At 47.0% G+C, this 25,526-nt stretch overlaps 1 protein-coding gene across 4 annotated transcripts in view; it reads left to right on the forward strand.

Annotated features, from left to right (window-relative positions):
- The window catches only part of LOC135371085 (caspase-3-like), a 174,297-nt gene that overhangs the window by 144,972 nt on the left and 3,799 nt on the right, over positions 1 to 25,526 (forward strand). For 3 of the 4 annotated variants that reach the window (XM_064605081.1, XM_064605082.1, XM_064605083.1), the window contains one exon: positions 9,887 to 10,195. The exons of the other annotated variant lie outside the window; for it this stretch is intronic. In XM_064605081.1, the coding sequence (XP_064461151.1) occupies positions 9,887 to 10,140 (254 nt within the window). In that variant the 3' untranslated portion in view covers positions 10,141 to 10,195. Of the gene's footprint in view, positions 1 to 9,886; positions 10,196 to 25,526 lie in introns of those variants that run through there. 4 annotated transcript variants of the gene reach the window in all.

The following is a 25,526-nucleotide window of genomic DNA, read 5'->3' on the forward strand; positions in this document are numbered from 1 at the left end:
GGAACTATGGGCATCCGCGGCTCGTTGGCCCCGGTGGTTGTCGGTATCCTGACGGCACTTAAGGTTCTCGGCGAACAGGGACACCGGGTGACCCTACAGTGGATCCCCGGCCACACCGGCATTCAGGGCAACGAAGAGGCAGATTTGGCGGCTGCTGCGGCCCACCGTATCTCCAGAGCCGTGCCCATTATCCTCTCCAACGGGGATAGGCGCTCCTACTTGTCTGCGTTGGTGTCACCCTTGGCCCGCCAGCAATGGCTGCATGACATCACTCAATGGTCGCTCCTCCATGCGGTGGACCCGTCTTTATCATTTAGGATGCCAGGTGGCTTCCCTCGCAGCTTTACGACACTCCTGCGGCGTCTACGACTCAACGTCGCCTTCACCCCTGTGTTCCGTGTTAAGCTGGGTTACAGTAACACGGCGCTGTGCCTAGCCTGCCGCACCCCAGCTACGATCCCCCATATCATCGAGGACTGTAAGCGGTACACGTGTGAACGCCGGGTACTTCGACGCCAACTTGAACTCCTCGACCATAGACCATTCAGCCTGTCCAAAGTACTTGGCCCATGGCGCTCCCCTGCGCATCAGTGCCGGGCTCATCGCTCCCTTTTTGCTTTCCTGCAGGCCACTGGACTCCTCGAAGAGCTCTAAACAGAACTCCGACCTGTCGTCGCTTCAATCTCACCATAATTCATCCTCTCATATTAACCACTGTGAAGTGGGGTAGTGTCCTGTGGCTACCACGGGGAAACATCCCATGTCATCATCACCTCTTCATTTATTGTTGTTGTTGTTGTATAGAGCTTTTTACTAGGAAATTATATAAATTTTCTACAGACAAATTATGAATCAGAGAAATTTTCTTCTAATAACACAATGTATACAAAACACAATTGTCCTCATTGATGTTCTTCAGTTCAAAGCAGATAGAATATGCTAGTTAAAGGGACTATGAAATGATTTTTTTTCTCGTTTTCATCAGAAAGAAAACCTTTTTCCGAGTGTAGAACCAAAATTTTGCCTTCATCGTGCGAGGAGTATTCTCGGAAGCGAACCTAAAGGGAGCGGCGAAGGGAGGACAGCTGGCGCCGCGCCGCGGCGAGCTGCCGAGCGGAGACACAGCGAGCAACTTGACGGGACTACGGCCGGCTCGGCTACACGTCATTGTGACGTGTCGTGGTCCCGCAAGGTGCATGCGCCGTAGGATCCCGCGTATGCGTTGATCGGGAGTGGAAATCTGCATGACGGCAGCTTCCGCTCGATGGTCGCAGTTTATCGCAGTGGCTTAGTCGCATCCTGTGGTTTTTATGCCGAGACGATGTTGGATAGTTGGTTACCCTAATTTATGTCAATATTCGCCTGGCAGCCAATGTCTCATGCTTCCCAGTGACGAGATGGACAGCTTTTGATGCCACGAAGCAATCGGACCGCCGGAGTGGAAAGACGATGCGGTGCCATCGACTGCTCGTGTTTGTAGCGGACACTTGCATGATTGAATTTACGAACGGTGTATTGAATCACTTCAACGTACTGCATAACGAACTCAGTCTCGTCTGAATCAAGCTGTAGCAGCATCACAATACCTGTCCACACCGGGGAAAACATCCACATAAACGGCGCGAAAGTGTGAGTATTTTTCGTTATTGGGGCTAACAAAGGTGTCTCCGTCCGTGTGGTTCAAATGCTACCACAGATTTCAGGATCGCGTACATGGGTTAATTCTCCTCTGCATGACGCTGAACCTTGCGGCCGCTTACGGCACAGAGAGAGTAAAAAAAAAAAAAAAAAGCCAAAATAGAAGTTACCAGATCTAGTTCCTAACCTCAGGTGGTGCACTGTTGATAAAAGTACACTTCGTTTAGCATGATCTTGGAAACCATACTTCAACAGAATATTTATGTAATATGTTGCACATACGTATCAGTTTTTTTTTCTCTTCACTCATCTGATGATGATGATGATTGAAAGAAAGAAAAAAATGGGATCACGAGGGCCGGCTACCCCAGATCACCTAAGGAAAGGAATGCCAGACACATCCACCCACACCCACTGGAGATGTCGCGAAGCGGCGACGAACGCCACAGACAGGGTCATAGCCCATCTAACAGCTTGGTGTCCCTTAAAAACTGTGTAACGGCTCGCAAAGCTGGCAGTTGAGTGCTCGTTGGCCATGGGCCCAGCACCTTCTGCACTCCGAAGGGTCGATTGTCAACCCGGCCTTACGCGGCTACAAGTCTGTCACGACACTCAGAGTATCTTGGGCACGTAACTATAATATGTTCGACGTCTTCGATTGAGCCACAGACTGGACAGTTAGGAGAGTCCGCCTTCCCGAGCCTGTACAGGAGTCTTGCACTGCATGGTACGTTGAGCCGGAGCCTGTGAAACAATGACGTAATCTGCCGTGGCATGGATGTTGGGAGGACCAGGGCTAGTTCGGGGTCAACCCGGTGCAGAAGGGAAGATCCAGCCTCGCCACAAAACCATTGATCTTTTGACAGCTTATGGCTCAGAGACTTTAAGGCACTCCTGGCGTCCGCCTTCGTGAAGTAAACACTGCGGAATGTACTATTTCCATGTGCTTTCCCGGCGTTGTGATCGGCCGCATCATGTCCGGTGATCCCACAGTGGCCAGGTATCCACCGGAAAATCACGTCATGGCCAGCGATCACTGCTTTTTGGTGCGCTACTAGTATGTCATTCAGTACAGGAGCTGAGAGGTGGTGTGTACCCGGTGTCATAAGGGTCTGTAAAGCGGCTTTAGAATCACAGAAAATCACCCATTTTCTCTGGGAAGGCGCGCACGAGATGTGCTCTATGGCTAGAACAAGAGCGTATAGCTCTGCTGCTGTCGATGAAGTACGATGCGATAGTCGAGCACTGCGCGCAGTATTCGACGCTGGTACAACGAAGGCACATGCGGATCCTGTAGATATTGTGGAGCCATCCGCATATACCGCCGTGCGATCATCCAGACGTTGGATCAATTCCAAGCTCAGCTGTCGCTGCATGCAAGGAGGTGAGGACTTCTTCGACGACAGGCCTGGAACTTCTGTATTGACTCTGAGAGGCACAACACTCCACCATGGCAAAGGCGATGCTGGAATGCGTTTATATGATGGTGAGATGCCTCGGTATGGCAGAATGGCCTGGTGAAAAGTGGAATTATCTCTCTTATTAATTGCTTCAACAAGGTGGTGCCGACGATGACGCGTTGACAGTCGGATGAAGTGACGAAGTGATTCCTGAACTCTTAGAGCTGGTACCGGAGGTTCGTTCGCTTCTGAAACTGTGAGCTGGTTAGAAGCTGACCGACGAACCCTCAAGCACACTTTTAGGCTCCTTGCAACCACACTCTCGAGGATAGATTCTGAGGTGGCACACAGACCTTGTAGCAGTGGCTGGGAGTACGCCAACATCTGACGAATTAGTGAATGATGCAGACCGAGCATAGCCGTCGGAGACGCTCCCCATCGACTGCCTGCGATGTAGCGCATGACATTAACGACGGATGTAGCTTTCTCCTTTATGCGTTGAACTTCGGCTGACCAGGACAGAGATCTGTCCACGATGACCCCAAGGAACCTGTGATGTGTTACTCTTCAGAGTTGTTGACCATTGACTTGAAGCTGAAAGTTCGGTAAACGTTTCCTCGTGAACGGCATCACTACTGTTTTCTCTAACGACACATCCATGCCCCGTTGAGACAAGAAGATGGTAACTTTGTCTAGTGCCTCCTGAAGACGTGTACGAAGCGCTGGCCACTGTTTCCCGGAAGACCACAGACATAAGTCATCGGCATACATACTCAGACGTACACCTCGTGGTAACAGGGACGGGAGTGTCGCCAGTAGTAAAAAGCATGGGACTGAGTACTGCTCCCTGCGGCACTCCTGCGGTCACTTCTGTGTATCCCCGGTGCTGGTACGCATGAACACCGCCCGGCCACTTAAATAGTTAGCAATCCACCTCAGTGCTCGCCCCCTTATGCCGAGGGAGTAGAGGCCATGCAGAACATGAGGGTGACTTGCAGTGTCATACGCCCTTTTGATGTCAAGGAACACAGCTGCAGTCAATCGTCCACCCAATCGCTCCTGTTCAACTGTTGATACTAGGTCCAGTACGCAATCCATTGTACACCTTCCTCTTCGGAACCCCGCCATCTCTTTCGGCAGACGATTGCGAGATTCCAAATACCACTCAATCCGAGATAAGATCATACGTTCCATAATCTTGCACAAGCAGCTTGTCAAGCTTATTGGGCGAAACGAGTCTATTGGACTTGGTGCTTTCCCCGGCTTCAGAATAGGTATTGCTCGCGATACCTTCCAGCCCTCAGGGATAGTTCCCTTTTGCTATTGGTCATTCATCAACCGAAGCAATACATTCCGAGCCACATGGCCAAGATGCATTATCATTTGGTACGATACACCATCCGGGCCCGGGGACGACCGGCGATTGCACGCTTGAATGGCTGTTTCCAGCTCCTGAGGGGTGAAGTCAAGATCCATCGCAGTATCTTCAGCATTGTGGTTTAAGCCGACAGCGCAAAGTGCCTCTTGCGTTGACACCTGGTACCCAGAAGTTAGGGACGCTGTCGATGGTTTTAGGAGTAACGCGCATCTGCTTTCATGTCTACAGGTGACTTCCTCAGCGGAGCCTGAAGCCCCTTAGGTGAGACAGCATGGTCATTGCAACTCACTATTCAGAGCAGGCAAATGGTGTGCACCCTCTTTCCCGATTCCTCTTTGATGCAGTGTCTTGGGTTGTCCATCTGGGGAAAGATTACCGTTACAGTGAAGTTCAAAGAGAAGTGGTGCGTGCTGAACCTAGGGGTGATCCAGGGTTCAGGAGCAAGTCTCCTGGGTCGAGATTGGTGTGAGAGTTTGGGAATAACTGTTGAGGGCATCCACAGCGTGAACACATTGTACGAGTATGTAGTGGCAGCGGACTTTCCCTTGCTATTCTCAGAGAAGTTTGAAGGGCACAAGGGTGAGCCAGTCCACATAGCTCTGCTTCCCGAGTACCGCCAAGTACCATTGGCGCTACAGGACGCCGTCAAGAGAGAAATAGAACCTCTAGTGCAACAGGGAGTCCTCGAAAGCGTCAAGGCTTCAACTTGGGCCACTCCAGTTGTAGCAGTCAGAAAGAAAAAAAAAAAAAAAGACGGAACCATACGGCTCTGTGGGGACTATCGCAGCATAGTCAATGCCCGTGTTCGTCCAAGTTCATATCGTCTACCGACAACCCAAGAGCTGCTAGCGTCCCTCCGAGGAGGTAAAATCTTCTCGAAGACAGACTTGAGGCAGGCCTACCAGCAGCTGCGGGTAGACGAAGCAACATCAGAGGTGCTTACATTGAATACAATCAAGGGACTGTACCGCGTGAAGAGGCTGCCTTTTGGCATTTCGGTGGCTCCTTTGATTTTTCAACAATACATGGACACTGTCCTAGCAGGATTAGACGGGGTAGGCGTATATCTAGATGATATATTAGTATCAGGTGCGACAGAAGACCAACGGGCAGAACGTCTCAAGACTGTTCTTTCTCGTCTGCAGCAAGCAGGTCTGAGAGCTAAAAGACAAAAGTGCAAGCTTGGTGTTCGACAGATAGAGTTCCTTGGGTATTGCCTGGACGAAGAGGGTGTACATTCCACAAGGGAAAAAGTACGAGCAATCTCTGAAACACCAGAACCTAAGGACATGACTGAATTGCAGTCGTTTCTGGAACTAGTTAGTTTCTATAGCACGTTCCTGAGAAATCGAGCTTCAGTTGCAGAGCCGCTGTATCGCCTGCTCGATAAGGATGCGACATGGAAGTGGAAAGACAAGCACCAAATCTCTTCGACCGTCCTAGACCACTTCGATGACAGTCGGCCGTTGATTTTGAGCTGCGATGCATCTCCGTACGGTGTAGGCGCAGTGCTGTCTCAGAAGAACGACAGAGGTCTAGAGGCACCTATAGCTTTCGCCTCCAGAACCTTGGGGAATAGTGAAAGGAACTATTCGCAGTAGGACAAGGAGGGCCTGGCTATTGTGTTTGGCACAACACACTTTCACCGTTACATAGCTGGAAAAAAAATGCTTATATATACAGACCACAAGCCCCTGCTGGGGATCATGGGACCAAAGAAGCCGCTGCCAACCATTTTGTCACCAAGGATGATCCGTTGGTGCTTAAAGGGACTATGAAATGATTTTTTTCCCATTTTCATCAGAAAATAAACCTTTTTCCGAGTCTAGAACCAAAATTTTACCTTCATCACGCGACGAGTATTCTCGGGAGCGAATTTAAACGGAGCGGCGAAGGGAGGACAGCTGGCGCCGCGCCGTGGCGAGCTGCCGAGCGGAGACACAGCGGGTAACTTGACGGGACCACGGCCGGCTCGGCAACACGTCATCGTGACGTGTGGCCGAGCCGAAGGATCCCGCCAGGAGCATGCGCCGTAGGATAGAGCCCTGCACGGGCCCGGGCCCCCGACCCGGCCCGCGGACCAAGCCGGGCTTGTTATTGGCTGTGTGCTCCGGGCCGGACCGAGCCCGGGCCGACAAAATACGCTAGCACCGCGGGTCGGACGGGGCCCGGGCCGACAAATATGTTTCCGAGAGTCAGGCCCGGCCGGGCCACGCGGCTAATTCCACACAATAGAGATGCATTAGTTCATATCATCATGCGCTTGCGTCATTCCTATGATATATTTTGCAAAGACAAGCAAGGGATACTGCATTAGGCATATGATTCGACCCTCTAGAACATTCTGAAAGCCACTTTACATTGCTCCTCACTCCTCGCGTATTTCACAATCACTTGGCAAAGCTTGGTGAGAGGGGTAGGGACCGGAGGGAGAAGGAGTTTGTCGACAGCATCCTCTACCTCCGCAAAATCTTGACAGTGTAACGATAACGCCCATGCCCGCGTACGTTCTGGATTTAATTTGGTCTGGCGCGGTTATGGTGTTAAACCGCAATCACTTGTATGTTTGTCTTCTCTCCTTATAAATTTACTGATAAATTTGTTTGATAATCGCCAGAAACGCGTACGTCGTGGCTGGAAATACTATGCTGGGATCTACACGCCGGGTCACCGGGCCGGGCCGGGCTCTATTTGCTTAGATCCCGGGCCGGGTCGGGCTCTAGTCACTGGGTCACCGGGCCGGGCCGGGCCGCATAAAAATATGAAGGTCCGGGCCCGGGTCGGGTCGGGCCGGGCCATTTTTCGATGCCCCCGGGCCGGGTCGGGCCCGGAAAAGTCGGCCCGTGCAGGGCTCTACCCTAGGATCCCGCGTATGCGTTCACCGGTAGTGGAAATCTCCATGACGGCAGCTTCCGCGCGATGGTCGCAGTTTATCGCAGTCGCATCCTGTGGTTTTTTGTCGACATGCCGAGACGATATTGGATAGCTGGTTGTCCTAATTTACGTCAATACTCGACTGGTATCCAATGTGTCATGCTTCCCAGTGACGAGACGGACAGCTTTTGATGCCACGAAGCAATCGGACCGCCGGAGTGGAAAGACGATGTGGTGCCATCGACTGCTCGTGTTTTTAGCGGACATTTGCATGATCGAATTTACGAAGGGTACGCTGAATCTCTTCAACGTACTAGATAACGAGCTCAGTGTCGTCTGAATCAAGGTGTAGCAACCTGCACACACCGGGGAAAGAACATCCACCTAAACGGCGCAAAGGTGTGTATTGCCTGTATTTTTCGTTATTGGGGCTAACAAAGGTCTCTCGGCCCGTGTGGTTCAAATGTGTATTGCTATCCCTTTTAATAGTTTTGGTACTTGCAAGACGCCTTTGATATAGTGTTATGTTACGGCAAATCTAACAAAAAATAGTGCGTACATTCGGGATTTTTAGTGCATATTTTCATGCATATTTCAGGAGTTTTTACTTCATGTTTATCCGCGCTCAAGTTATGATGTACAGGTTGGGACAAAAGTTTACGGAACACGCGAGCGACGTACTTTTTCTTCGGTGCGACACCCTAGCGGCAGCCGGAAGCGGGAGAGTTCACTGTTTCGGAGGGGTGGACAGATGCGCTGTTAGCGACACGCAGAGGTCGCTCCAGTGTCGCTTGGGTGTGCCTGGGAAGTACGAGTTACCGCTGTGTGTCGCTCACAGCGCACCCTTCCATCCCTCCGAAACAGTGAACTCTCCCGCTTCCGGCTGCCGCTAGGGTGTCGCACCGAAGAAAAAGTACGTCGCTCGCGTGTTCCGTAAACTTTTGTCCCAACCTGTACGCATGTAGGATTATGTTTGTCTACGTAAATGTACATGGTCACCTGCGGATCAGCTGATACCATGTTGTAACCAGTAAAGCGAGAGTCAGCATGAATCATTAACTCTATATGGTGTATTAGACAAGAGTCCTGTGAGTAAGCTTTTTTTTTTTCTGCTTTAATAATGTTCATATTGATACATATTAATGTGCACGTTAATGGGCGATCCATTGTCACAATAAAATGTGTAACTACTGGTATGCTATTGCTTCACATTTTTTATTTCAGCTCCACACGCAGTAGCGTTTTTAGTGAGCTGTATGACTCACTCCTTTCATTGTGTGCGCAAGCGGCCCTGTATGGAGTCTTGTAACATTGTAATGAATTCGAAAAACTGCAATGCACAGCTTACAGGAGTGCTGAAAACTGAATGCAGTTTTTTTTTAGTACTGTTTCTTTCTTTTCTTCTGTTCTTAGCATGAACTTTTACTGCTCATACCTCATTTATTTCAATTTGATGCCAGAAGGTCGCTGACATTACCCTAATTAGACTCTGTAAGGACCCAGGGCAAACAAATTTCATAAATGAATGAGTTGGGGTGTACAGGTTCGGCCAAAAATGTGCGAGCAGTGTCAAATGGAAATGGAAACCGGAATTTGACACTTTCACTCAGGGGTGGATGGCTGACATTGGCCTCGAATGTGCATGGAAAGCAGCCTTACCGCAAGTGATAACAGCCACTGGCCCCCCCTCTGATCAAGTGGACGTCCCTGTTTCTCAGGATGTCGCTCCGCAGAGGGTTGACGCCGCTCGTGCGTTTCCCAAACTTTTGTCTCAGCCGGTACACCATTTTTACACCGAGATAGGTGTTGCTATTTTGACTGTTGGGTGTAAACTGTACAGTACACCATCTTTGCACCTGGATAGGTGTTCCGCTTTTGGCTGTAGGGTGTAAATTCCAAAATACACCCGTTCAACACCTAAATGGGCGTAAATGTTCTTAGTGTGTATAGCATGATCACTGCCATGAAACAACGGTAACGATGGATTAAGTTAACAGTTTTTCTTTTTCTTTCTCCTTCTGTTTTAGTGTGTGTGTGTGTTGAACTGCGAAAGTCAAGATCTAAGCGATGTCATGGCCATAGCTTTGTACACAGCAGAAATACCCGGAAATAGCTTATCGTCCATGGAAAGTGATAGCACCCGTGACTTACAATATTTTTTTTTCTCTTACACGTACATCTCAACTGTTTGCGCATCATCCTACTTCACAGCTACTAAGTAAGATTACAGTTACCTAGTTAAGTTTCAGTCAACTTAACTCAGTTTAAGGTTAAGTTTTAGGAGGTAATAGTTGTCGCTTATGTTGTGCCTAAAAGGTAACAAAGTTCCTGCCTGCTACCTCTCTCAAAACAGAACATCACCGCCACCCGTTGCCACAAATGACAGGGTTGTCGCTTTTAATTTGGTGAGCGAGGGGGGCGTACACCTTTTTGTATCAATTTATATATAAGATCATCGTTTTTAGCACCATTTTTCACCCGCGATCAGACGCTATGTTGACCTAGGTGGTAACTATAGATGTTACCACCTTTAAACACCCTTTTTTTTCTTAGAGTGTGACGTATGACACTGGTATATTTTTTGTGCTTGTTTCAGGGTACATGGCTTGGAGGTCGACAGAAAAGGGGTCAATCTACGTGGAAGCCATTTGTAACGCCTTCGAAAAGAGCTTCAATGCCGTCGACAAGATGGACGTGACAGAAGTCCTAAACAGTGCAGCTCGGCAAGTAGCGATAGAATTTGAGACGCAGTCCAGCGATGCACAATTCACCGGATGCAAACAAGCTTTATGCTACTTTTCCACTCTGACACAATCATTGTACCTCACTCCCCCCAATCAGAGCGCATAGTTTGGAGAACGGAATTTAGTCGAAATAAAAATGTACATAATACAACGCCTCGAAATGATCGGGTTCCTCCCACATGCGATTGTCTGAGAGATGCACTGTAAAGAAGTCTTCAGGTCGCTGGCGTGACCGAGGCCGGATTGCTCGTTGTCGCTGCAACGTCCAAACCTGTAAGTAGGCCTGTAGAGGAGGTGGTGTCCCTCTACATGAGTCCTGACCGGCGATGATGGAATGTCCCAGCGGGCAGATGGTCGTGGCCTCACGCTAGGACGGTGCCGGTAGAACTGCCGTGCCAGCGCCGTAGCGCGTGGCAGCAGAGGCACGTCTTCGTCATCACACACGGGCCGCCACAGGCCTAACTGGAGTTTTTTTTTTTTTTTGGAGTAGAACTCACCACCTCCCAGTCTTCAGCACGACCTTGGCTACCACCAATGAACGGGACGGCGTAGCTGAAGTGACCTGTGCGATCACCCCGTGTGGATCGTCCTACACTCTTTAAAAAAAAAGGGTGTACTTTAGCTCCTTTCCTTGTCGCATATATAACACCCTTTTGGGGAGTACAATTAGGCTCAAAAGGGTGTCTCCTCACTCCCTCAAGGGAGTAGCATAACACCTTCTCCCTGCCGGGGGGGAGTAATATTACTCTCCAGTAGGGAGAAAGGTATTATGCTACTCCCTTGAGGGAGTGAGGAGACACCCTTTTGAGCGTAATTGTACTCTCCAAAAGGGTGTTATATATGTGGCAAAAAAAAATAAGTTAGAGTACACCCTTTTTTTAAGAGTGTACCGGTCAGCGAAGGAGGCTGCAAGGGACTTCGCCGCTTTACTAACGATGTGGGTTTGCCGGGTGTAGGAAAGAATGGCCCCGGAAAAAATGTCCCGGAAAAAATGTCCCGGAAGAAATGTCCCCGGAAAAAACGTCCCTGGAAAAAATGTTCGCGAAAAAAATGTCAACGTTCCCAGCCCCCCAGGTAAGATTATAGCGCAAAACAATGCACCGACTTTTTGATCATACCAAAGAAGGTATTTAAAATTCAACTACATACCTACAACTGCGGGTGCAAGAGAGTAAGTTACGAGAGTGAATAAAGGATATTATTCTCAATAGGCACGAAACAACGGTGAGGCTAGTAGAAGGAAATGCCGCACATTATATTTCTTTATTTTTTTCTGCAATTCTATATTTATTCATGTACTTCCTGATCCACATGTGTTCGGCTGACGTTAAAACCGTATCGTCCGTCCAATGCCGCGAAGTAATTGCTAAAGGGCTCTTCACTCCCGGTGTCTACTGCATACAAAGATTCCGAAGCCATTTTTTGATTGAGCCAGATTTTGATTAACCATTTTCGATACCTTTACACGCTTTTTTGGCGGTATTCCTATTGCTTCTATAGATAAATTAAAGCAGACCTGTGTGAGCATCACCATGTAAATGCGACAGCAAATCAATCCTTAGACGGTAACTGTGAACAAGCTTACCTTCAACTTACTCCTTGGAACACGTTGGTCCTTACTTGTCAGCACAGAATAAGCATCAGCAATGACAGGACGATCAATAAATGTACGGCAACAAAATGCGGCCTAAATACCATGCGATTGTGTCCTCAACACTCCGCTCTGTTCAGTCGCACGTTCTGTTCTGGCGCCTGTTCTGTCTGTACCTTATGTCCACAAATATTGCAGTATGCTATCCCATCAACCAGCCCAACTTTCTGCACTTGTTCAACACCCCGATTTGGTTTTTTGAGGAAACTCCGGGTAACCTCTCCACAGGGGACACTTCTTCCGGGGACCTTCAGCTTATTGCTTGGAAATACGTTGACCCTCATTTCACAGCACAGAATAAGCATTAACAATGACAGGATGCTCAGTAAACGTGCTGCAACAAACTGCCGTCTAATACCATGCGATCCTAACCTCAACACCCTTATTTTGTTTCTTTCGGGAGCTCCCGGTAGCCTTTCCACAGGGGACATTTTTTCCGGGGACTTTTCTTCCGGGGACATTTTTTCCCGATCCCGGGTTTGCCTTAGGACTAGGTCTGGAGAGACTGTTGTAGTCCAGTGACGTCAAGATTATCGCGTACAGAACGGAAACAGTCGAGGGTATTTCGCAAATATGCTCTGTAAACGTTGCGTCGTGAGAAAATGCTTGACAGGATGGGAGAACACCCACGGTAAAAAAAAAGCGTTTGCTTTGGCTCAAAAACACAATGAAGAGCTTAAAATGAATAAAACGTAGGCGTTTCAGAACCTATACAGGCGTCATTCTCTGTACACAATGGGCCCCCAACTCTGAAAACCAACCTACTTATCTATGAAACCTTTGTCTGCAGTGGGCCACGGTTCTTGTTGCAGACTCATGAAGCACGTTTAATGAACCATGATTCTATAGAAACTTTCTGGCACCCCATCGTTGATCACGATCCAAGGTTATCCCATTGTCGTAGCCAAACTCATGTCGTTCCGAGTTACAGCTGGCAACCAGTTCATTTTTCTGTTTCTTCTGCACGCGTTGCCCCGGGCAACATACGTTGACTTTTACCTTTAGTCCATTGTGTACCCAAGCAGCACAATGTACTGAAAGTCGAGGGCAATAGGGGTGGACAGGTTGGTGGAAGGCCTGGAACAGACTCCTGAAACTCAAGAACATTGATAAGACACAAACCGTCCACCCGTATTGCACTCGACTTTCAGTACATTGTGCTGCTTGGGTACTAAGGATGCCCACGTGTACTGGTGGTGTAACGTCTACATCTTATTGTTTCTAGACTGTCGTGTCAAACCGGAGTAAACGCAGTTCTTGCATGCTTAGGATCAACTGAGTTGCGTTCTCAGGTAACCGCAACATGTTTACAAGGGGAAATGCCACTCCTGATACCGATATAGGTTGGTGGTGAATACCCTGTACCAGTTTCCAGTTGAACCAGTGGCAAAACCGAGCTCGGTAAAATGGGTATCCCAATTGCTATGCATATCGCGAACAAAACGGAATATCCTCTGGATGTACAAATAATGTCCTAACAGATTCGTAAGTCCGATGGACATCACCCAGATATCCATCGGACGTGCGGATCCGCTAGGACGTTATTCGTTCATCCAGAGAATATTCGGTGCTGTTGGGGTATAATAATAACAGAGACATCATCTGGCCACGTGGATTCCTATAGTTCAACGCACTCTCTGAATCGGCAAGATGGCGAAATCAGTTGTCCTGTGCCGCCTCGTTGCTATTGCCTTTTTCAATGTGATCGAGCAGGTATACCAGGTAGTTACAGCGTCCACGCGTAAGCATGATGTGTTGAACGACATCACTGCAACGGTTTCCAGTGGCAGCTCACTCTAGCGTTGCCAAGCGGTACCACAAATTTAAAAAAAAGTAAATGCCCCGCCGTGTCTTCAATTCTGCGTTACCAGGAAGCGAGTGGCAGCAGTCCCGGAGATTTCTCATACATATAGTCCTCTACCTGAAAAAAGTCATCATGACTTTGGTAGACAGGCTAAAACCGAAACATATCGGAAGGGGAGGGCTGGGTTCTACGAAACGAATAGACACTTGTTCACTGCCTCCTATTGAAAGAAAAGTAGGGCCAAAGGTAGCGTCTCTTTCAGGGACCACCGTAATCCCCTCAAGACCGTGGCTTTGGGGTACGACCTTGTTCGCCCCTGTAGCTTAGATCATAGCTCAAGTCTACCAAAGTGGTGGTTGTTTACAAACAGGAAGAGGTATGTTCCCTGACATGCTGGGTACGCGACGCTTTCGATGCATCATACATACAACCTCGCTTTCACGCCTGCTATGATTTGTGCACGAGGGCCAAAATCTACGTCGTGACGTCCACTCACTCTCGCTATAGGCCACAGCGCCTGCGTCTATCGCGTCATGTGCAAGGAAGCCCAGCTTCCACGGTGACCCGCCCAGTTCCGTCTTCTCGAATTAGGGCAGACGCTAAAGCCATTAGAACACCATTTAGAAAAACCATAGAAGGCACTTTTAACCTGTGTTTTATTAGGAAATCATTTCCATTAGGAAACTTTGTCGGCGAGCGAAGCACGCAGTAGTTAGCAGCAAATCACGGCACCGTATACTTACTCAGGGTTAAGCGTTCGTTCATGTTTGTGATTGCAGAATTTTGTGTGCGTTCGGCTGTTTAATATAGTGGAACGATTTCTGTATTTCTGTACGCATTATGTATTCGATGCACGGTGATTTTCACGTTTATTTTACTTCACAAAATAGTATAGATTATCATAGCTATGTGGAACTTTTGTACGAACTTTGTGTTTCCTCTCATATTAACCTGTGTGAAGTAGCGTAGGGTCCTTTGGCTACAAGTGGTAAACATCCCATATCATCATAACTTCTCTATCATTTATTGTTGTTGTTGTACATGCTTCCGAATTTCGAGATATAGACATTAACAAGAACAGATGCAGAGAAACTCTTTCATTAAATTGAGTACATTAATCATATGTATATTCTTTGCTAGTTTCTTTTATTTTATGTTTCCAGCTATTTGAGCACACATTTCAATCACACATAACAAGCACAACTGCTTGCTCACACCTATCGCAGTTAGTCTAAATTGTATTAGGCTACAGTTGTCCGGTGTTAAGGTGACGTGACAGAAGACGAAAGTTCAGGGAGTTCAGAACAGTCCTCTTGCGATTTCTTTCTTTCTTTCTTTCTTTCTTTATTTACCCTCAGGTCTCAGAGGAATTACAGAGGGGAGTGGGGGCAGTGAACATGTCTTCAAGGAGCTTTCGGAAACGTGTAGCATCCTGGACGACGACCAGCGAGGCAGGAAGGCTGTTCCATTCGAGTGCTGTCTTAGGAAGGAATGAGTTGTAAAAATGGTTTGTGCGGCTGAACGGTACGAGAACTTTTTCAGAATGATCCAAGTAATTAGACATATGATGAGGAGGGGATAGCAGTGAGTACCTAGGGAGGACGTTATTATAATAGAGCTTATGAAATAATGAGAGACGAGAGAATTTACGACGTAGAGATAAAGGCGGGAGAGATCCGTTTTGTAGTTGTTGATCGCAAAATATTCAGAAGTTCAGGAGCAGGCACTTGTGTTGCCGTTCGGCAAACACTAATCCCCATCTTGCGTTTCCTCCCCCTTTTTTCTTTGGTCTAATAAATATATCCCCCCCCATCTTGCCTGCGAAGAAAGGAGTAGTGAACGAGCTACTATTCTTTTGCAATCTGGAATGATATGCTTCGTTAACAACCGAACAAAAGCTACCTTAGTAGTCAAAAGATTAACACTCCAGCCAGGAAATGACGTCATCAAAGACGTATGACGTCACTCAAGGCCGCAGCCGCTCCGCCCTCATATCAGTGACGTCAGTGGATAAGATAGTTAGTCAGTGGATACACCATCAGTGATATCGCATAGTTAATCTTAGTGATATGATATCAATGATAAGATTAAGTAACAATAATGACGTCATGGTGAAACAAATAAAGGAATCGACAATGAAAAAATGGCTAGGAAGCAAGCGAGCTGGTGAAGATGATGCATAATGTAAACCCCCGAGACTAGGGAACACGAAAGGACAGACACAAACACGAAGTCTCAAACACAGCTGAAAATTTTACTTCACTTACAATAATTATATACAACCAGAGGGAGGGGAACAACCAGTTGAGGACAAAAAGGGTAAGTTCGATGGAACAAGAAGTCTGCTCAAGGTCGGCCCGGGGATTACGGATGGGTTGCTGACACAGCTCCCACAAGAGGTTATGCATCGGGTCTCTCTCAAAAGTCTTCTGTGGGGGTCCAATTCAGAAGCCTTTACAATTGTTTCATCCCATAGAGGGAAGCAATCTGGGCATTCTTCCAAATGCTTGGCAATTTCGGAGTTTGAGGCTTTATTTTTTACTTTTAATGAATGCTCTCTCAAACGATCATTTAAGCAACGCTTTGTCGGTTGTCAGACGAGTAGCTTAAGCCACTGGGCCATGGGCTCTACATGTTTGCTGGCGTCGCTAATCAGAATAGAATTGTGGGGTGGAGAGGTAGTTTGATTTCTGTTACGCCAGGTGGCGTCAGGGGAGTTGAGTTCGTTCATCTAGAGATGGCAGCACTTCCAGCAAATTTACCGCCGTTCAACAGATGGCGCTACCTGCGCCCCAATTTTTAAATTTCGCGCCCATTTTACTTCGCTCTTGGTTTAAAAGAAGTCCTCACGATCAGGTTGTTTTCATATTCGAAAAAGAAAAACATTGGCGAGTCAGTTCTATGTCAACTTACTGTCAAACGCCTCGAGTGAAGTATTTCCTAGTAACACAATGAGCAACTTCAGAGTTAAACTAGCTCAGCCAGTGCAATTAGATGGAAAGTGGGAGGTTGCTCTGGCGGAGGTGAATATCCAATCTGCTATTAATAATGTCAGAGATATCGTTAATGCTATATCGGAGACTAGCCTCTTGGGTGGCGTAACCACGACAGAGCAAGTTAAGTTTCCTGCAGGAGAAAACATTATTGTACCTTTTCGTCAACCTCTAACGAAACACTTCAAAAACCAAGCCAAAATAATACGAGTCAGTGGTCATTATGAAATACAACTTCCACTAAATACTGATCTGGAATTAAGTTCAACTCTCTCTGCTAAGCTTGGCCTTCCTGAAAAGATTATCGGTTCTTCGGAATTGGATGAAGGCCAGCCAGTAAAAGTATTGAAATATCAGGTGGACACTGAAGAGAAAGTCACCCTAATCACATATGGTTCACGTACAATCAAATACGAAGTTCCAGAAGGGTATTATGAGTCAGGGAAGGACCTCGCCGATGCGATAAATCACGCATATCGAGCAAACTCACACCTACCACAAGATGCTCGTCTCATATTTTACAATCCCTATATATAATGGAGTTTGTCAACTCGAACGTCGCAATGAGGGTTACGTTACATTTCACCCATATTTAGCTCTGATGCTTGGATTTGGAAAACGAACAACCTTCTCCAGTTTCACAGTTGCTCAGCGTGATGCCTGCCTCTTCCCAGCGCAAAATTACATTTTCGTTTACAGCGATATCATCGAAAGTGAAGCTGTAGGTGATATAACCGCACCCCTTCTTCCACTTCTCCCATTTAGACTGCAGAGTCGGAATGAGATTATGTCCTACTCTTTCACAAATCTTTACTATAAATATGTGACTGTCAAGGAGCTGACTACCATTCAAATCGAACTGGCAAACGATATAGGTGATTCCATTCCCTTCATTGCTGGTTCTGGTCGTGTGGGAGTAACATTACATTTTCGAAAATGCATATAACTCAGGCACCCTGTTGTATATCGCATTTCGGCAGCGGTAAACGAGATCAACCATTGCCACATTACTCAGCTCCTCTTTATCAAGTTGGATCTGGCTTTTTTTCTGAGTTGGTGCAGCGGTTTATACCTATACTGACTAAACAGGTAGCGCCCTATGTAGGTCGGAAACTTCTTGACACAGGACGTCACATAGCGGAGGAAGTGAAACAGGGAACAACATTTGGAGGGGCACTAAAGAAAGGGGTTGGTCGCACCATCCTTTCAACTCGTGACGAGTTGCTGCATAGACTCAGAGAGAAGGGTAGGAAACGTAATAAAAGCAAGGGCAACAGAATTGATCGATCAGTAAAACCAACGAAGAAACGAAGAAAGGTTGACTTTTTCACCTGAGGAAAAAAAGATGTCTACCATCGCCTTAGAACATAAAAATTCTTGCTTCTGCACAACGAATCAGGTGGACCTGTTTTTTGTTCCAACGACAAACTTTTCTCTGGAAAAGTCAGAATATGTGGAGTTTTTCCCCATTTCTGCACCTACCTCGAGCGGTGTGATTGAATAAAATGTTCCAGGTCTCGGTGGCGGCTTCTTTGATCCCAGTTGAGTTTCTTACACATTCAATGCAGAGTTGTGCGTAAAAATGGAGACGCAGCATTGACTACAACTGCCAGTACAGTGACAACTGACAACGTTATTCCTGTACAAGCATTTGCATCTTCTCTCTTGCATCTTAATTCGACACTGGTATCTAATTTCGAACATTATACCTATCTTTCTTACTTGGACATTATTACAAATGCAAACAATGTTACTCAAACTCACACCCTGTCTGCAATCCTTTACGAACCAGATCCAGTGGGAGAATCTGAAAATTTTGCTATCCCCAACGAAGCAGAAGGACTTTTTGCACGCTATAAACGCACCAAAGGATCCACTCTCTGTGATCTTTATTCTCCTATCTTTAGCGACATCTGTCACCAACAGAAATTTGTCCTTAATAACACCGACATAAGAGTGGTGCTAAGACACGCCACTGACGAATTTAGGCTCCTCTCTGGTCCCAGCGAGACTGAAAAGCATACAATAGAGTTTTCTCGAATTGTGCTCTACCTCCGACGTGTGCAGGTTTCTCCAAGCGTACTCGTTCGCATTGAAAGAAGACTTCAAACGACACCCGCCACATACCTTCTTCGAGGTTTAGAGACTAAGTATAGGACAATCGCTCCAAACCAATCTCAGGTGATATTTGATGATCTCTATAGTGAACGAATTCCTTCTAAGTTGACCGTATTTATGGTCAAGAGTGAAGCATATCAGGGTCATAGAGAACGGAACCCTTTTAAGCTTGAAAATTTTAAACTCAAAAGAGCATAATGTAAAATCCCGAGACTAGGGAACACGAAAGGACAGACACAAACACGAAGTCTCAAATCTTTCCGTACGCCTGCACATCAGCCAAGTCTTGAGACTTCGTGTTTGTGTCTGTCCTGTCGTGTTCCCTAGTCTCGGGATTTTACATTATGCATCATCTTCACCAGCTCGCTTGCTTCCTAGCCATTTTTTCATTGTCGAAAGAGCAGTGCTCGACGTTGGCGATCAACACTACACCGGCGACTTCGACTTTCAACGAGACATCTATGCAAAGGGATACATGGATTTGCTTCACAAACTTAAGAGCAAGGATATACCTCTAGCTCCGGCTGCATTGATGCTTGATGCTTGCACAAAGTTGAAGTCCTGTTCGGTGTGTCACGCATTCGGTGGGCTGTCATTCAAACGCTCTTTCAGCCTCCCGTCCCGCATCGCGATAGGAAACAGTTCCTCCTTCTGGCAGTTGGGATTAACTACCAGGTGTGGATTTCTCGCTGCATTGCAGCACAGGGTGGCCGCATCCGTAGTGTAGCAGAAGTGCTAAATCTTGTTCGAGCAGGGGTTCGTCGCGCTCTTGGTAGAAAGAGAGCTGTGCTGGGAGCTGTGCACTTTGCAAGACGGTGGCAGACATCTTCGGTCCTCTTTGAAGATGATAGAGGTACGTATGTGCTTCACTTTTAGGTGGCCAAGTACAGTGTGCCGTTGTCACGTTCGCAGCTTTCCGCGAGTATTCGTTCGTTGCATGGTGACGTCCAGCACACATATTAATCTGGAGTTCATATTGCTCTAGAGTTGGCATCTACGTAGCCTTAGTTTAGTCCGTGTGAAACGTTAGAGGGAGCCAGTCTGTGTGGCTGGTCTTCCGCTCTGATGCCAATACAGAGATGCTTTATTATCACCTCACACCGGATGTGGAGCTGCAGTCGCTAAGTCCAGTGCTTCAAGCTAATGTTCGTCTCACATTTACATTTGCTGCTAACCTCACAGAAGCTGTCATGGTGCTCTTTGTTTCCGAGACACCTTGTGTTCTGGAAATCAACAAAGACAGACGCGCTATATTCGTATAAACGATTAAAAATGGAAGAATGGGAATCTGATGCAGCTTTTGCTCGGAACCATTGCACAAGGACAATGCTTTCCTGGAACTTTCGCTCGCGATGAAATTGCATTGCAAAAAGCTAGACCGGGTCTTTAGGTGATGAATACAGCCCCAAGATATTCCCCGGAAGAACACTGGACTCTATTCCATATCTCTAGCGATGGGAGCATTTCTTATTTCGATAGCTACAGAATGCGACCACTATACAACGAGTTCTACAAATTCATACACCCAGCAACTTCATTTCACTACAACAGCAAACGACTTCAGGGATACGGCTCGGCCACATGTGGACTTTATTGTCTCTATGTAGGTAGTCTTCTCTGCTGTGGGTTTCTACTTGAAGAGTGTACTCGGAGGTTCTCACACACCAACTTTAAACTCAATGATAGGTTGATAGCAATACTTGTGCGTAAACAGATACCACGAAAAACAGGTAACATGTCATGTTGTAGTGTACTCTAAAAGTGAATAAACTTTTTAAAAAGAAAAGAGCCTTTATTTCGTCATCTTAGCAAGAAAGTAGGATACATTATGTCAGACAACTCACAAATGGCGAAAAGTATTATACAGTCATAATTTCATCATCAATTTGAAAACAAGAGAAGTGAAAACAAAGCTGTTTTGCAAAGTACATACTCCACTTTTTTTGCGAACACTTTCAAAAAGTTTCCATATTTAAGGAAGTGACAACTCTCTCGTGCACATCCAATAAAAAACTTGGGAAAAAAAGGTGCACTGAATAAGTCAAATGAAGATATGTACAATCAACACTCCTTTAGAGTTGTTATAAAAAAACACAAGAATAAAGAAAGGGAACATCTATATTGATGGTAATCATCTATCATCCTGGTGCTTCCATCTTTGTTTACATTTGTCCGATGCATACATATGATTAGGCGTGAAAACCAAAAGGGAACGTTTCAATTCCATCTGCACAAATGTAACGCTTTGTATCCAAAGGGTTGAGAGCAATCTTTGTCACTGAGACACTTTTGTTTACATTGTCTTTGTGTACGATCAGGTTCTGTTTAATAGTGTGTATTCTGCCATACTCAAGAGGTCGGTGTACATGGAATAAAGAAGCTTCTGTGTTTCAGAATGCTTCACACCTTTCGCACGGTTGTACTGCTTTTTGCTACTGGCAGTTCGAGAGCGTACAGTTTTGGTTTTAGACAACAGATACCGAGAATGTGATCACGAGGCATCTCGTTTTTAAACATTCCCAGTACCATCTCATTTTTCGCGGAATATAGCGAATGATCGGGGTCACAGCTAGAGTTATCCAAATGCTTTGTCAGCTAGTTCAAGTAGTGCTTTCTCTTCACTCAACTTTATGATGAAGGAATCTGTGTCCATATACAATAGTCTAGTATCTGGAGCTACACGAAGAAGATGGTTGTGGTAAAAATCAAACATCTTCGGCTTGGATAGTTCCAGTATCGTGTATCAGCTGCTCTGGCTACTAAGAAGAACCTGTTCCAAATTAATATAACATTGCTTGACATGATATATATGTCATATGTAAAACCCCGAGACTAGGGAACACAAAGGGACGTGTTTGTGTCTGTTCCTTCGTGTTCGCTAGTCTTGGGGTTTTACATCATGCGTAATGTGCAGCTTTCCATTCACGCTTAATGGCCGTAGCAGTAATGCATGAAGGCCACTGCTAAGTTGTGTTGAAAAACACCACTTTATGTTTGCCATGTCTAAATGAAACGTACCTGACCTGACCCAAATTAACCGTTCTGAGTCTGGAACACACAAAGAGGAAAACGCAACACACGCCACAACATTAACAGGTAGGCAAATGAGCTGTGGCGAGCTCCACCTTGGGACAAAGTCAACAAGTAATTCACCAAAAGTCAATGAGTGCCTGAAATGTAATATCTCTGACTGGTAGTAGGACGGTCCACGTTCAATTCCACTGACTGGCTTTTTCATTAATTATTTGTTGAAGTTTAGATGTGCTTGAGAACCATTCGTCAACCAATGTATCCTGATGAGGTGATGAGGGTTTGTCATCCCAAAGAGACTCCCTTCTGCCATGTGTCCTTATGGCTGCTCATCACTGCAGAAAAAAAAAAAAGAAAAAGCATTTAATGACAAGAAATGGATAGTCGTATTTGCTGTATAATGATTGTGCACAACAGAAGGAACACTTTCGCAAAGAAGGCTGTACTTCTGATTCCGTGCCATTACGTCTAACGTGCCGTTACGTCCAACATGTTGTTACATCCAATTTTGGCCACTACATCCACGGGTCATTACATCCAACGAGCCTGTACATCCAACGAGTCATCACATCCATCGGGCCAGTACGTCCAACGAGCCATTACATCCATGGACACATAACACTCGGTCAATGTTCTTGTCGGTGTTCTGTGCTTCTTACGCAGCTGCTTCCTTCGGCCATCTCAAACGCGGTTCATTCCAACATCACTGTTCTGTACTTTTTTGTCGCACCTACGTTAGTGGCCAGCAAGTGTTGAGGTCGTTAATTCCTTAGTTGTTTTCAAACTTAGGAGGAGAGCTTATAGGGGCGCGCGCCTGGAGTTTAGCGGAACGACGCCAGCGCCAATTTCTCCCCTGTCGACGGAAGGCGAAACTACCGTCCCGTGTATGCTGGAGTGTGCTGCTGGGCGATTCCACGCGAAATGATCCAGCTGACCTGCTCGGCCCCCCCAAACCAACCCCGAATTTTTACGAAAATTTTTTTTAGCAGTCGCTAATAGTGCAAAACGACACACCACGAAACATTTCTTCCCAAATCTCAATGTGGCGGGTGCTAGACACGAGTAAAGTTCGCAGCGCTGGCGAAAACCGTGCCTGGCGTGAACGGCAGGTGCGGCTCATAGAAAGCACCTAGAACCGTGTGGTTTTCTTTTGCGGATAGAGGAAACTATGCTCTACACAGCATCCAAATCCCGGTTGTCGTGCTGTAATAGGTGCAGGGCTACAAAGGCCGGAAGTTTCGCAATTTTCCTCCTAATGCGCGATTTTTTTGTGGACAATCAAACCATTAAATTTTAATGAATATTTTTTCCTGCCAAGGCCCCAAGGAATACTTCAACAGGAAAAATCGCCAGACACGTAACTTTCACAGTCATTGCAGGAAAAAAAGAGGAAGTATGCGATTTTTCCAAAATTCGCTACAATCGAGCGTAGAACACGCAATGAAGAGGTCGGAAGATACGCCTGAAACCAACGCAGTTTTATAGAACGAGCCTTGCTCTACAACATACTAAAAAATCTCGAGGGTGTTTTTTCGTATATAGGAGAAAATATTTTGTAGTAGTAGAGGGTATTACGACCACAAAAAGAAAAGAAAAAGGCCAACAAAAAAAGCTGTCACCAAACTTCATCCGCACGGGCGACTTCCTGTCTTTCGTTCTGAGAGTGAAAACCCCGGAGCGGCATAGCTTTTGTAGCGAGGACAAGTCCTGAGCGTCCTATCATCAACTCGTGCACTCCAGTCCAATAAATGTATCCCAGTGCAGTGAATATGTCTCTAGACCCTATGGAACGTAATTTCAGTGGGGCTTTGAAACAACAGTGTTGGCACGACACTGTCCTTTTAACCACTGAAGTCAGTAACACACCTTTGGCTTCCACTTGAGCATCATTTATTCAGTTGTTAGAACATTGCTACAGAATAAAGCAATGTTGATATTCAGATAATATAAGCCACAAGTTTATTCGGTCTCACTGAGCTCATTGAGGAGATATGTAAAGTAAAAATACTCTAGCTTTGGGATTAATTCTGAAAGAAACGAGTCATCCCGAGTGACTACCACAGTCTGTGTCTCCTTCGGACTGTACACAAAGAAAACACCCCTGGACAGGTTGAGGACATATAACTGGACTTGGATTTGAGTGTAGTAGCAATGTTGATTCCTTAGTGATACCTGTCCAGTACACAGCTCTAGATATTCTACCAAACATCGTGCACCATCTTCAAAAATAACGCTCCTGTGAAGTATGCTTCCACGTTCTCCACCTTGCCGAATCCACAAAATAGACGCAACATTGCCATAGCTAGGAAAGCACGGCGGCACAACGCAGAAGTAGCCGTTCACTTGCTTTCGCTGGAAACAGCTGCGCCTATGGCCTGGCTGGCGCGAGACGGTAATTACTCCGCCACCGCGAGTGGCGCTGTACGCAGTGAACTTGCACGCCACCTGGCCGAGGCGTTTCACCCTATAGCATCGGAGCGTAAGCGCGTCCAACAGCTTCTGACCGCCGAGGAGCTTGGTGATCGCCGCCCGAGTCAACTCCTCCGCGACATGCAAAATCTCCTTGCTGATCGCGCGGCGGCTTTTGATCCCACCCTCTTAAAGTAGCACAGAAGTCATTTTTAACACCTAGTTTTCTTCCTATAAAACTGTTAAGTTTGCCAGTAAGATGCACCATACGAAGTAATTTACACCACAGAGTCATAATTATCGCAGAAATTGTATTTAAAATACGCCGCAAAAAGCTACCGTGCGCAACTGTGGTGAAGAGCAGTACCAGCCTGTGATCTGCCTGGGACCTCGCGCTGACGCTATAAGGAGAACGCTCGCTGATTGGCCTAGAGAAATGTTGTCTGCTACTCCGTTGTCGTCTGCTACTCGGCTGTTCGGGGTTCTGATAAAGCCTTTCTCCTTGCTCGGTAATGCTTCGACCGCTCCTTCTATCCCGAATTCTCCAGGAGAACTGGCAAAACAGGTTTACGGCGGCAAAAGGACAATGCGCTGACCCCCACTGACCGGCAAACCAGAACGAGTCTCCTTATGCCGTCATCGGTGACGTGCCATCATACCTCCTCATCCTCGTTATAGCTGGAGTGGCGAGTTAAGGGTGAAGGCGCGGAGCTATGCCTATGTGAGTTTTTTTCCTGGGAAACAAATTGCACACACCAAAACCTTTCGCGCTATTCCGTATAATGACACACACACTTTCATCAGACGTCTTAATCTGAATTTTTTTTTTTTTTGATGGCCCTCTGTACTCCTTTAAAGGAGCTCTTCCTGAGCCGCCTGCCCGCGAACGTGCAAATGATTTTGGCCACGGCAACCACCCTCCCTCTGCAAGACCTGGCCGCTCACGCGGACAAGATAATGGAGGTCTCCCCTCCGCAAGTCGCTGCAATTCCTGCTGCAATTCCTGCTGCCGCTTCCTTCTCCCACGCCGTTGCGTCTGACCCAGCCACTTGCGCCGCCATTACTGACACCCATCCTTCGAACCTCACGGGTGCTGTGGCGCAGTTCCAAGCCGATCTCGCCCGTCTTTCGACCCTAGTAGTTTCCTTACTCGCCCGCAACGACCCTCGGCGGCGAGGATCAAGCTTGCCCGCCAGTCGTCTCGGCTCTCCCTGACGTCCCGTTCCCCCTTCAACGTCGTCGGCCCGACATTACTCCTCCGTCCCACCAGCCTGCAGCCAAGACCGTTACATGGTCGAACAGTTTGGCACTGTCTCCAGCGGGGGGCCATGTAGCAGACGACGCGCCGCTCCGTGACGCAGACGAAGCAAGCACCTGTGTCACGTCCCTCTCGCGCTCCTGGTGCCTCCGACCCCCTTTTCATTCTTTCTTGGCCAAACGGCCACAGTATTAAACCGGTCTTGTCCTTCCTGCCTGGTCTGTCCACC

Source organism: Ornithodoros turicata, chromosome 10 (genome assembly GCF_037126465.1).
Source record: "Ornithodoros turicata isolate Travis chromosome 10, ASM3712646v1, whole genome shotgun sequence".
Lineage (NCBI taxonomy): Eukaryota > Metazoa > Arthropoda > Arachnida > Ixodida > Argasidae > Ornithodoros > Ornithodoros turicata.